Below are 13,328 nucleotides of genomic sequence, written 5' to 3'. Positions count from 1 at the left end.
GCCCTGCTCTCTGTGCGCCCCCTTGTGGCTGCAGAAGGCAGTGCAAAGGCACCAGGGAGACAGACCTTCCAGGACTGTGTGCGGGGAAGATTTTGGTTTGGTTTTGGGTTGTTTTTTTCTTTGTTTTTAGTTTTTCAAGACAGGGTTTTTTTGTGTAATCTAGGCTGTCTTGGAACTAGCTCTATAGATCAGGCTGGCCTTGAACTCACAGAGATCTGCCTATCTCTGGCTCTCGAGTGCTGGAATTAAAGGTGTGTGCCACCACTGCCTAGAGGTGGCAGGATGAACATTTTTATTTAGAAACAGCTGAGTGTGGTGGTACATGTCTTCAATCCCAAAGAAACAGCTAAAAGCTGAGTAGTGGCACACTTTACTTCCGGCACTGGCTAGACAGAAGCAGGCAGATTTCTGTGAGTTCAAAACTATCTTGAGTTACATAATAAGGCCCTATTAGAAAAAAAGAAAGAAAAGAAACAGCCAACAATTATTGTGCCCTTGCCTGTGCCAGGCTCCATTAGCTGTATGACTCACTCAGCCAAGGACAGCTTCTGGCTATCTCCAGGTCCTACTTATCTCTAGGTTTTATCACCTCTTCAAACCTCAGTTTCCTCTTCTGCAAAATGGGCGTGGGATTTCAAGAGGCTGTTTCAAACTGGGAATTGTTGGCCCCAGAGGGAGTGGAACACCTGACTTCACATCTACCTGGGGCTCTTTATCCACAGGGCGGCGGCGCAATGTGAACTGCCTGAAGAACGTGGTAATCTGGTATGAGGACCACAAACACCGCTGTCCATATGAGCCACACCTGGCCGAGCTTGACCCGACCTTTGGCCTTTACACAACGGCTGTGTGGCAGTGCGAAGCTGGGCACCGCTACTTCCAGGACCTACACTCCCCCCTGAAGCCCCTCAGTGACTCAGAGCCTGACAGTGACAAAGGTGGGTGTGCAGGACCGGCCCAGGGCAGCATAGGGGTAGCAGGTATGGGGCCTCTGCACACTTCCCCGTGGGTCAGCCAGGGCTGTGGCACTAGTGGCTTTAGGACAGTGGCCTGGACAAGCCCTGTGCAGGGCTTGCAGCCTTGGAGTCCCTGCCAGGCTGAGGTACTAGTGACCTTTCTAAATTTCCTCCAGCGTTTCAGCTCTCTCCTGCTCCCTGTCCTCCCCTTTGTTCTCGTTGGCCGTGTTACCTGCCAGCTTCCTGTAAACAGTTCTCCTTGGCCGTGTTACCTGCTGGCTTGCTTTAAACAGTTTATGCTTTGTGGGTTTTGAGGTTTTGGTTTTGGTTTGGTGTTTTGCATTTGTTTTTGGGACAGGGTCCCATTATGCAGCTCCAGCTGGCCTGGAACTTGCTGTTTTAGACCATGCTGGCCTCAGACTCACACTAACCTGCCTGTTTCTGCCTCTTGAGTGCTGGAGGTAAGGTGTATACCGCCATACTCAGCCCTGTTTTGTTTTTGTAAGCCAGGTTCTTTTCCTATAGCACAGGCTGGCCTGGAGTTTTGGATAGTCCTTCTTGTAATCCCAGCCTCCCAAGTACTGGGGCTACAGACGTGCATGCCAGGCTAACCCTCACTGAGCTGACTCAAGGCACAGCTTTCCACTTGGCCACAAGTCCTCAGCCGTGACCCCCTTTTCAGCCCTTAAATTTTTTTCCCATTTTTTTTTTTTTAATTTTATGGTGGTGTTTGCATATGTCTGTGTACCACAGTGCTTTTGGAGCCAGAAGAACTGTTGTATTCCTTGGGACTGGAGTTACAGATGGTTGTGAGCCACCATGTGGTTGCTGGGAACTGAACTCTGGTCCTCTAGAAGAGCAGTCAATGCTCTTAACCTCTGAGCGGTCTCTCCAGCCCCTTTCAGCCTTTTTACTTTTACTTTTGAGCTATGGTCTCACTAAGTCACCCAAGCTGCCCTTGAACTCTCTAGCTCAAGCGAACCTTAGATTTGAACTTGAAATCCTCCTGCCTCAGCATCCCAAGCAACTAGGATTCCAGGCCTGGGCAGAACTCAAGCTTCTTTCCTGTTCTTGATCTTCTGTTTCCCACTCTTGTCCCTTTCTCCTCACCACCACCCCTGCCTCCAGAGTCTGTCACACTTTTTATCCCCTCCCTCCCTCTGTCCCACACAAGTCATGTTAAGCTAGCTGCCTTCTGAGGCTGAGAGGAACTCTCAGAAAGGCCCAAGGACATCCCCGTGTGGGCAGTGAGGATGTTGCATGCTACCTCAGGACTTGGCATGGCTGACAAGGCCTATAGGGCCAGTTGCCAAGTGCTATGGCAGGCCCGAGGGTGGAGCTAGTCATCAGGGCTAAGTCTGTGCTGGCAGGCATCACCAAGCAGGTGGCATCCCAGCTGGCTGAGGGGACACTGGGGTGAGAAAAACTCCTGATGGGCCCACACCCACAGCCACCCCACTGTGCCTCGGCCAGTCTCCAGAGGGTAGGTGTCCTGTGCTTTTTGGTTAGCACCCTGCCCTCCTCAGCCTGCCACTCCTCAGTGTGTCTCACTGGAGGCCCTGTCCTGGGCCATCTGACTTCTCCCCATAACTCTGTCATCTGTCCTGCCATATAGCTCTTGAGGAAGCTCAGAAGGGTTGGGAGTGGTCTATTGACCTCCATAATTGGGCTTTTGAAAATGAGCCCTGTAATCCATTAGGCATGTCTAACCAGGAAGGAGTAAGGAAATGTCTTTGGTCCTATCCTGGCCTCTTCTGCAAGCACCTCTCCCTACTTTGGCCCGTACCTGTAGTGGCAATGCCACAGTCAGCCCAAGAACCTTCTACTGGAGCTGTGGATGAAGTCCAGAAGCACACAGATGTTTTCTTGGTTGGTGCTTGGGACAGAACCTAGAGCCTTACACTGCTAGGCAAGCATTCTATCCTTGAGCTCTTTGGCAGCTGAATATGGGCCACCAAGTTGCCCATGTTGGCTATGAACTAGCATCTTTCTGCCTCAGTCTTTCAGACTGGCACCCTCAGGGCTGTTGTGATTACATATCCTTCAGGGAATTACTGGGGACTGAGAAGTTATAGGCGTCCAGAAGGCCTGTTCCTCTTCCCAGCCACTCTGTGGCCCCTGAGTCAGGTGGTGTCTCCATGCCTATGTGAGTTAGGCTCTGTCACTATAAGTGCCTGAGACAGTCCACTTAGGAAGGAAAGATTTGTCTAGGCTTCAGAGGCTCTGGCACTGTTGGAACGTGGTGCTCAGGGATAGCAGCAGTGGAGTGCCTGCAGAAGAGAGCCACTTGCCACAGCCTCCACCAGAGAAAGCTAGAATGGGCAGAGTGCCAGTTTCCTTCACAGCACACTTGTGACTGAGTCCTCAGGCTCAGCCTACCTGTTAAAGGCTCCACCTCCTTCTAATGGTGTCATTTCAGAGACTGTTTGGTGAGCACTTAGCTAAGACATAGCCACGCCCCAAGGGCTACTAAGAAGCAAAAAAAACCAAAAAGAAAAGAAAAGAAAAGAAACACAGAACCCCATCTACTCCTTAGGTCTATATTCTTAGTAAATAGCTCCAGCGTCAACTCGGCTGGCAGCAGAATGATTCTGGAGCCCAGAGTGGTGCTGTGAAGGCCATGCACACAACTACAAGTAGGTACCAACCCAGGCTCTAGAGCCTTGGAACTCAGGGTACCAGACAACATGCCCCAGTTATTTTATTGGTATAATCAAAGCCCCAATCACTCGTGGTTCCCATCCCTCAGTCTCTTTGTGGATTTTAGTATTTTAGTAGCAAATACCGGATTGACATGTCAAGGCCCCTTGTCTTACTGTGTGTGTGCACGTGCCCAAGGAAACTAGAGGCATGAGAGTCCCTGTATCTAGTATTACAGGTAGTGAGCTTCCTGACATGAGTGTTGAGACTGAACTCAGAACCTCTGCAATAGCAGTACGTGCTCTTGGCTACTGAGCCGTCTCTCTGGCCCCTTTTGGGCATTTCTGTTATAGAGCAGAAGCAGGGAGTAAAACAGAATAATCAGTACAGCATCGAATACTCTAGGAGAAGGCCTGTTTGAGACAGGTGATCGGTGTACCTCCCAGGGAAACTCAATGAGCTGACAGCCCCAACCAACGCTAGAGAGAAGGGTCTGGTACCTGGGATTGCAGGTTCAAAGACCCAGGGCCAGAACTTGTCTAATGTCCCTGGAGTAAGAGACCTAGAGAGGAATGAAGACAGGAGGAGGCAGGGAGATAACTCGGGACATGTGGCATGGGCTGCAGAGGTACACTGGATGCCTTCAGGATACTTACAGAAAGAAGTCCTGGCCCCAAAGTGGCACATATTAGGACCTTTTTACGTTTGTGTTTTGGTTTTGGTTTTTCGAGACTGAGTTTCTCTGTGTAGCCCTAGTTGTCCTGGAACTAGCTCTGTAGACCAGGCTAGCCTTGAACTGAGAGATTTGCCCACCTCTGCCTCTTGAGTGCTAAAATCAAAGGTGTGCACCTCCACAGTCGGCACTTTTATACCTTTTAAGACACTGTGTGTGTAAATGTAGGTATGTGGGTGTGCATGTCACAGCATGTGTGTAGAGGTCAGAGGACAACTTGCAGGAGTCACTTCTCTCATTGCACCGTATTGTTCTCCTGGACGGAACTCAGATTGTCATTCACCCTTAGAGCCATCCCCTGGCTGCATCACAGTTCTTACTATTGCTTGATGTTCTTGTTTCTCCTCACAAACCCAACAACACTAATGTACTTGTCCTCAGTACCTGGGGGCTCAGGTCCTTTTTATCCTGTGACTCTAGCCTCCTCCTGGGCCTGCTTGGCTAGATGGTAGGGACAGGGAGATGAAAGCGTGGTCCAAGGGAAACTATCTGCTGCTCTATTGGCTGGAACCAGTGCTGGGTGGTATCTACTTGTTGCAGGGCATGGGAGATGGCAGAACAGCAGGGTGGACAGGAAAAAGCTGGGTTTGGGAGCAGCCAGCCTATTTCTTACAGGAAGCGATGAGTAGGTTCTTGGGAGCTAGGGGACCAAGCTCCCCCTGTTGCAGGAATACTGAGGCTGTGACCCAGCATCTGTAGGGATTGAGGAGAGACAGTTGGGCTGTGGGTGGATGGACTTTGGATGCAGTCCCAACAGGTTTTGCTGACAGATTGGAAGTGGGTGTGAGAGAGAAAGTCAAGGAAAGCCCTAGAATGTTGGCTTGAGCCACAGGAAGGACAGAACTGCTACCCTGTGAGACAGTGCCACCTGTGAGCAGAGCAGCAGAGGCTCTGTTGGAAGAACATCTAGTGAAGAGGATCCCTGTGTCGCTGAGTGGATTCTGAGATGGGGGCAGCAGAGGGTGTGGTGCCAAGAACTTGGGGCTCAATAGGGAGACTCAGCTCCTCATGAATGCACAGAGTCACCAGGACTTTGGTTCAATCTATGGTGTCATAAAAATAGACACAGATCAGGAGCTAGGGACATGGCTGAGTTGGTAAGGTGCTTGCTATGCAAGCATGAGAACATGATTTCCGTTGCAAGCACATATATCAAAAAGGCCACTCCAGTAATCCTAGCAATGGAAGATGGAGACAGTAGATTCCCTGGGGCTCACTGACCAGCCAGGCTGATAACCAAAACGGTAAGCTCCATATTGAAAGAGAGACTCTGGGCCGGCAGTGGTGGCACACGCCTTTAATCCCAGCACTTGGGAGGCAGAGGCAAGCGGATTTCTGAGTTCGAGGCCAGCCTGGTCTACAGAGTGAGTTCCAGGATAACAGCCAGGACTGTTATACAGAGAAACCCTGTCTCAAAAAACCAAAAAAAAAAAAAAAAAAAAAGAAAGAAAAGAAAAGAAAGAAAGGGAGACTCTGTCTACAGAAATAAGTTAGAAATAGACATGATGTCAGATATCTTCAGTATAGTACTGGAGAGGCAGAGGCAGGTGAATCTCTGTGAGTTCAAGGCCATCTTGGTCTACATAGTAAGTTCTGGGCCAGCCAGTACTACATACTGAAACCCTGATTCAAAATAAAATAAAAATAAATAAGGTAGGTAGAGAGTGATTGAGGAAGGTACTCCAAGTTGGTTTCTGACCTCCTTCTATCTGTGTATATGTGCATACAAATGCAGGTACATAAACACACATATGCAAAATAGATAGAGCCTGCACTCTAGGCCCAGAGGCTCCATAAGCAGTGCTTCTGTCTCCATGCAGATTCGGCCACCCACGGACTGGACATAGGGAGAGGGCAGCATGCATGCCATAGGTCCACACACATTACGGTGTTGGCCTCTTTTCTTGTTGGTTTCTTTTTCTTTCTGGTTTCTTGACATGCTTAGTCCTTACTTTGTTCTGTTTGCTTTTGTTTATTTGCTTCTGAAACGGTAGAGTATTGAAAGAGTAGTTTGTATCATATCAGGTATTATAAATGATTTAAGGCAAATGGGGTGTGTACATAAGTTATATGAAGGTTTACAGTTTATTTATTTTTTTATTATATTTATTTGTTGGGGGAGTATGGGTGGCATAGCACTGTTGTGGATGTCAGTACACATCAGACGACAACTTAATGGGGGTCCTGGGAATCAAACTCAGATCCTCAGCCTGGTAGCATTTTCCCCCACTCTGAGACAGGTTTCTCTGTGTAGCCCTGACTGGCCTGGAACTCACTATGTAGACCAGGGTGGCCTCGAACTCACAGAGATCCGCCTGCCTCTGCCTCCCATGCACCACCACGACAAGCTTCCCTGCTTATTTTTTGAGACAGGATCTCATGTATTCTAGGCTGATCTTGAACTCATTAGATAGCCAAGAATAACCTTGAACTCCTAATCCTCCAGTCTCACTACCCCAGTGCTGGAATTCCAGCACCACTGCAGTGTATGCAGTGCTGGGGATGGAACCCAGAGCCTCATGTGTGCTAGGCAAGCGCTCCACTACCAGAGCTGCCACAGCCCTGCAAATACTACATTTAAAAGATTATGTAGGTTGGGCATGGTGATGCACACCTTTGATCCCTGGACTTGGGAGGCAGATGCAGGTGGATCTCTGCAAGTTCAAGGCTAACCTAGCCTATGGAGTGACTTCAGAACAGCTGAGGCTACCTAGATAGAAAAACCTTGTCTAAATATATATGTATAATATATGTATATACATATGTGTAAGTGTTTGCCTGCATGTATATGTGTACCACATGGGTGTCCTGTAAAGGCCAAAAGAATGTCTCAGATCTCCTGGAACTGGAGTTACAGCAAATTAGGAGCTGCCATGTGGATGCTGGGTGCTGGGAACTGCGCTCTGGTCCTCTGCAAGAGCAGCCAGTGTTCTCAACCACTGAGCCGTCTCTTCAGCCCAAAACTGATCTTCTAAGACTTTGGATGTCAGCTTGGAATTCTAGAACCAGTTCCCTCTGAACAAAGTTCTAAAATCCTTACAATTTCATGTGTGTAGGAGTTTTTGATTGTTGTAAACTAGTCACACAATGAGTAGTTTCTTGATTTATTTTTACTTTATCAGTTTGTGTGTGTGTGTGTGTGTTGTGTGTACACACATTTGCATGTTTGTGTATGTGCATGCATGTGTGTGTGTAATGTGTGCATGTGTTTGTATCTATGTGAGTTCATTATGTATTTGTACATGCATGTGTTTGTATATGCATGTGTTTGTCTTCTGGGTGTGTTTGTGCACGCATGCATGTGTGCACCTAAAGTGTTGGGCAGAAGAAGGTATCATAGGACATTGGATCTCCTAGAGCTGGAGTTAGTTGCTACTGTGAGCTTCCTGGGAATGGAACTTGGGACCTCTGGAGGGTCGGAAGTGCTCTTTAGCCCTAAGCTGGGCCGTCTCTGCAGCCCAGTAGCAGTGCATTTTGTGCTTCATAAGGAGCACTTTAACAGGGAGCTCTTTGGAATACCCTGAATCTATGATAGTTAGCTGGTTCTGGGTCTGACACCTACATAGCTGCTGGATGGGGACAAATCACCTAAAAGATCAAGCAGTCTAGGGAAGATGTAAACCTGACACCCACCCATGAGGGAGGGACCGAACATCTGGTCATGAGGCTGTTCTGAGGCTGGGGAGACGGCTCTGAAGTGCTTGCTATACAAGCATGAAGACATGACGTGGGTCCCCAGCACCCACAGTGAGATGATAGCTCACTGCACAAAGGGGCTTGTTGCCAAGTCACATGGCCTGAGTTTTGTCCTCAGGACCTCCATGATGGCAGGAAAGAGCCAAATCGTGCAAGTTTTCCTCTGACTTCCACATGTGCACACCACAGTGCCTCCTACCTGCAAATAAATACATTTAAGAAATAAAAATAATAAGAGAGAGAGATTAGGGAATACAGATGTCCACCTCTGGCCCCTGCAAACCAGGCTCTTGATCAGTGAGCAGGCAGCTCTGGCAGGTGGCACTTGGTGGTGCTGAGACTGAGGCTGTCTTGGAGAGGTGTCGGAGCTGGAGTCTATCATCAGGATCTCGGCTTGTGTCTCCGTTGCTGCTCTCTTTTGGCCATTGATAAGTTATACCTCCATAATTAAGCTATGAGCAGAAGCAGACTGAAGGGAGAACTTTCTAGAGTTCCATGAATCATCCCAACAAGTCATGACACCGAAAGCAGCAACATGGGAATATCCAACTGGTACCTAGACAGACACCATGTAGCCCAGTTCTTTCCACAGGTATCAGACATGGAAAGAGCCTTTTGACAGAGCCCTTGATTTACTGAATTAGAGGCTCACTCCAGGCAGATTTTTTTTTCTGAGCCCTGTAGAACTAATTGAAATGACAGCATGTGACAAGAACGTAGGGAGAGTTAGAGAGAGCTGATGCTCGCTTGGCGTGGTGCTGAGTGCTTTTGATCCCAGCACTTGGGAAGCAGAGGCAGGTGAATCTCTTGAGTTCGAGGCCACCCTGGTGTAGATATGAATTTCAGGGCAGCAAGGGATACATAATGGGTCCCTGTCTCAAAACAGTAATAGAACAAGCCAGAGAGGCCAGGAATGAACAGTGTAAGGGCCTATCAGAGAGACTGTGTGGTGATTGAGTACAGCCAGCCAAATCAGGTGGTACAGGGACCTAGAAGAGACGAGTGGGATTGGTCTTGAAAGTCACAGTACTCAGTTTCTGGTGACACAGATTCCAGCTCCAGCACTCCTCCTGTTTTCCTGAGTGGGGGTTGGAAGCCGGTGGATAACCTGAATGTCATCCTCAAACATGTCATGTACCTCCTTTGAGACAGGCTTCTCCCTGGCTGAGCTCACCAGTGCTGGGGTGGGGACTCACATGTGCACCACTAAGCATGACCTGACATTTCTAAGTTGTGTACGTAGCATGTGTATGGCTGGGGGAGGGGACACTAGGGGGAATGCATGCTACAGAGCGTAGGTGGAGGTCAAAGGGCAGCATTGTAGAGTTGATTCTTCTCTCTTTTCACATATGTGGTGTGTTTCTTTTTCTTTTTTTCTTGATGTTTTGTTTTTTTGAGACAGGATTTCTCTGTGCAGCCCTGGCTGTCTCTGGAACTCACTCTGTAGACCAGGCTAGCCTCAAACTCAGAGAGATCTGTCTTCCTCTGCTTCGAGTGCTGGGATTAAAGGCGTGTGCCACCACCAGCCTAGCTGGTTAGTTACTGTTTTGTTACTGAGATAATACACATGACAAGAAGGGACCTAGGGAAGAAGGAGTTGATTCTGACGTATGGCTGCAGAAAGGTTAGTGTCCACCTGGTGGGCGAGCACGGCAGCAAGCACCAGGCATGGCAGCCAGAGCAGGAAGCGAAGAGCTTTCATAAACTCCAAATACAACAGAAGCAGAGAGCAAATTGAAGACAAATGAGGCTGTGTAACCTCAAATACTGCCCCTACTGACATACTTCCTTCAGCAAGGCTGTACAACTTAAGCTTCTCCAAACAGTGACACCAACTGCAGACCAGGTGTTCAAATGCCTGAGCCTATGGGAACCTGTACCACTCAGATCACCACATCTGGGTTCCAGGAACCAAACTCAGGTAGTAAGACTTGCATGGCAAATGCCTTTAGTCACCAAGCCATCTCATCAGTTGACACACAGAAATTAAAGAGTTATTTTTATTTTGTGAGTGTTTAGTCTGCATGTACATCACATGTGTTCAGTGCTCATAGAGGCTAGAGAAGGGTGTCAAGTCCCCTTCAACTGGAGTTAACAGACTAGATTGAGCTACCATCTGAGTGCTGGGAACTGAACCCTGCTCATCTTAAAGAGTAGTAAATGCTCTCGATCAGCGAGCAGTCTTTTCAGTCCCCGTGTAGGATATTTTAACATGTGTCCTAGAGATGGTACTCGGGTCCTTCTATTTATAAAAGAAGCACTTTAAGCTGACCCACCTCCCCAGCTAGTAACTGTCTCCTTTGTTCTCTCTGCAGTGGCCAATGGCCTGGTGGCTGGCAGCTCTGACTCATCCAGCTCTAGCTCCAGCTCTGACTCGGAGGAGCCTTCTGAGACCCAGCCCGCCAAAGCCTCAGCTGCTGCTGCAGCACTCACCCCCACCAGCCCCACAGGCAGCAGTGGGCTTATCACTCAGGAAGGAGTTCATATCCCCTTTGACGTCCACCACGTGGAGAGCCTGGCTGAGCAGGGCACCCCTCTGTGCCAAAATCCTGCAGGCAGCGGGCCTGAGGCCCTGGAGACGGTGGTGTGTGTGCCAGTCCCCATGCAAGTGGGCACTGGTCCCGGCTCCCTCTTTGAGAACATGCCCCAGGAGGCACTGGGTGAGGTAGTGGCCAGCTGCCCAGTGTCAGGCATGGTGCCTGGCTCCCAGGTGATCATCATTGCTGGTCCTGGCTATGATACTCTCACAGCCGAGGGCATCCACCTCAATGTAGCTGCTGGCAGTGGCACTCCCAGCAGCAGCCTGGGTGAGGAGGTGTCCTGTGCCATGATGGAGGGTGTGGCAGCCTATACACAGACGGAGCCCGAGGGCACCCAGCACAGCACCATGGACACCACCTCCATAGCCAGCATTGAGACCAAGAAAGGTCTGGGGTTGCCACTGTGGCCTCTGGCAGGGGTTGGGAAGGGTGGCAGAGGGGAAGGAGTAGCCCTCGAAGTGAGCTCCTTGACAGCCTTATCCCAACAGACACCGCCCCATGTCACCCCGTAGAGAAGGAGGACCTGTATATGCTCAAGGAGGAGAAAGAGGATTCAGTGGCCCCAGAGCTGGCAGAGCTGGCAGCCACAGTGCCTGAGAATACAGAGGCAGAGGCAGAAGTGGATGGAGAGGAGTTGGACAGCAGTGAAATGTCAGCCATCATCTACGAGATTCCCAAGGAGCCCGAGAAGTGGGTGCTAGGGTGGATGGGTGGGACCAAGGGCAAGGAACAGCTGCAGGCTTAGAGCCCACTGGGGACTGGCACCCTGATGCCACAGGCCCCTTCTCTCCAGGAGACGCCGGAGCAAGCGGTCACGGGTGATGGATGCTGATGGCCTGCTGGAGATGTTCCACTGTCCATACGAGGGCTGCAGTCAGGTGTATGTGGCTCTCAGCAGCTTCCAGGTGAGGCCACCCCCCAGGCAGGCTCGTTGTTGGGTCCAGCTGGCCTGGGCCTTTGACTGCATAGAGGGCTCTGCCAGTTGTCAGTGGTGTGGGGCCTGCCTCCGTGAGCCCATTTTGTCACAGCTGGCCTTGCTTGACTTCTGACTTTCTTGATTCCATCTCTGCAGACACAGGATAGCCAACCTGGTCTGACCAGCACCTCCCAGACCATGCTCTTGGTGTTGCCCAGGAAGACTGTCCCAGTCCCAGGCACTAGCCATGCATGGGAGCCCCAGATCCTTATACAGTTAGAACTTTCCCCAAAGCTCACATTCTATGGTGTGGATAGTTTACCTGAGGGCAGAGTGGGAGATGAGGAAACCCCATTTCCCCGTCTCTTCACACAGAAGGCAGCACCTGTAAGCTCTTGAACTTGCTGAGCGTGTTTTAAGCACCTAGGCTGTTCTCGTGGGTTAAAAAATGAAAGAAAAAGAAAAGAAAAAACAAAACACATGACTCAAGTCCCTCAGGGCAGCGCAGCACTTGAGAGGCATCAGCCGAACATTGTGGCCTAGAGCCTCAGTCTCCTCATGCATATTGGGTTAGCAGCAGGAACCTACCAAGGTTAACTGGAAATACGAGCCGGGACTGGAAAAGCTGACCCCAATGCTCTTGTCCAAGCTCGACACTAGGATGCCTCTTCTACTTTCCAGTCTAGGCTGGCTGTGGCTTATGTCCTGGCTAACTGCATGTCTCCCCACTTTAATAGCCCCCCAGGTGGTCCCATGGCACCCACTTCTGCCCCTCTCACCCCTAGAACCACGTCAACCTTGTGCACCGAAAAGGGAAGACCAAAGTGTGCCCTCACCCTGGCTGTGGCAAGAAGTTTTATTTATCCAACCACCTGCGACGCCACATGATCATCCATTCAGGTCAGGCCCTGCCAGCTAGGCCCCATAGGCCAGGTGTAGTGCACATGTGTAAATTCCTGCATTCAGGAGGCCTGGGCTGTACCGTGAAATCCCACACTCACACCTGTACCCAGCACTGGTTTTCATGTGCAGTTGTCCTGAATCCCAGCGCGGGTCATATGCGAGCTCATTTTAGCTTGGCAGTTGACACCTTGTGTCAGAAGCCCTCCTCCTAGCTGCTGTCACTAGTGGATGTCAGCTCTCAGGGTTGTGGGGTGGGGGAGCTTGCTCCTTGTAGCCACCTCTACTGGGCAGGGTCCTGAGGCCCCTGCCACCTGCAGGCGTCCGAGAGTTCACGTGTGAGACCTGTGGCAAGTCTTTCAAGAGGAAGAACCATCTGGAGGTGCACCGGCGCACGCACACCGGGGAGACGCCCCTGCAGTGAGTATCCCGGGCTCTCGGGAGGGAGGTGACCTGAGCGGGTTGCAGGGGAGGCTCAGCCCGCGGTGACCTGCCCTTGGGCCCCTCTCCTGCCTCACAGGTGCGAGATTTGTGGGTACCAGTGCCGGCAGCGTGCTTCGCTCAATTGGCACATGAAGAAGCACACAGCTGAGGTGCAGTACAACTTCACTTGTGATCGCTGCGGGAAGCGCTTCGAGAAGCTGGACAGTGTCAAGTTCCACACGCTCAAAAGCCACCCGGACCACAAACCTACCTGACATGCCCATGCCCATAGACCTCAGCCTCTATTTATTTGTACTCTTGGACATTATGTCCAGACCTGTCAGAGCCCTAGACAGCCACTGGGGCTGCCCCAACCGCAGGCCGGAAGGAGGCATTTCCCATTCTTCCCCGGGCAGGTGCCCCATCATATCCCACCCATGGAGCTGGCACATGGGACTGCACTGCTGAACCGTGTCAAGAGCGCAGAATGAGATTAAAGTGGAAAAGGAGTTGCCCTTCCCCTA

At 50.5% G+C, this 13,328-nt stretch overlaps 1 protein-coding gene across 2 annotated transcripts in view; it reads left to right on the top strand.

The window, feature by feature from the left end:
- The window catches only part of Znf653 (zinc finger protein 653), an 18,097-nt gene extending 4,769 nt beyond the window's left edge, over positions 1–13,328 (top strand). The window contains exons 3-9 of one of the 2 annotated variants that reach the window (XM_028763815.1): positions 723–938; positions 10,341–10,952; positions 11,078–11,255; positions 11,359–11,470; positions 12,267–12,381; positions 12,702–12,801; positions 12,902–13,328. In XM_028763815.1, the coding sequence (XP_028619648.1) occupies positions 723–938; positions 10,341–10,952; positions 11,078–11,255; positions 11,359–11,470; positions 12,267–12,381; positions 12,702–12,801; positions 12,902–13,079 (1,511 nt within the window). In that variant the 3' untranslated portion in view covers positions 13,080–13,328. Of the gene's footprint in view, positions 1–722; positions 939–10,340; positions 10,953–11,053; positions 11,256–11,358; positions 11,471–12,266; positions 12,382–12,701; positions 12,802–12,901 lie in introns of both variants that reach the window. The other variant, XM_028763814.1, reaches the window with a different exon arrangement.

This window comes from Grammomys surdaster, unplaced genomic scaffold, assembly GCF_004785775.1.
Source record: "Grammomys surdaster isolate TR1022 unplaced genomic scaffold, NIH_TR_1.0 140, whole genome shotgun sequence".
Lineage (NCBI taxonomy): Eukaryota > Metazoa > Chordata > Mammalia > Rodentia > Muridae > Grammomys > Grammomys surdaster.
The sequence above is the reverse complement of the archived record's forward strand: the minus strand, read 5'-3'. Positions and strand labels throughout refer to the sequence as shown.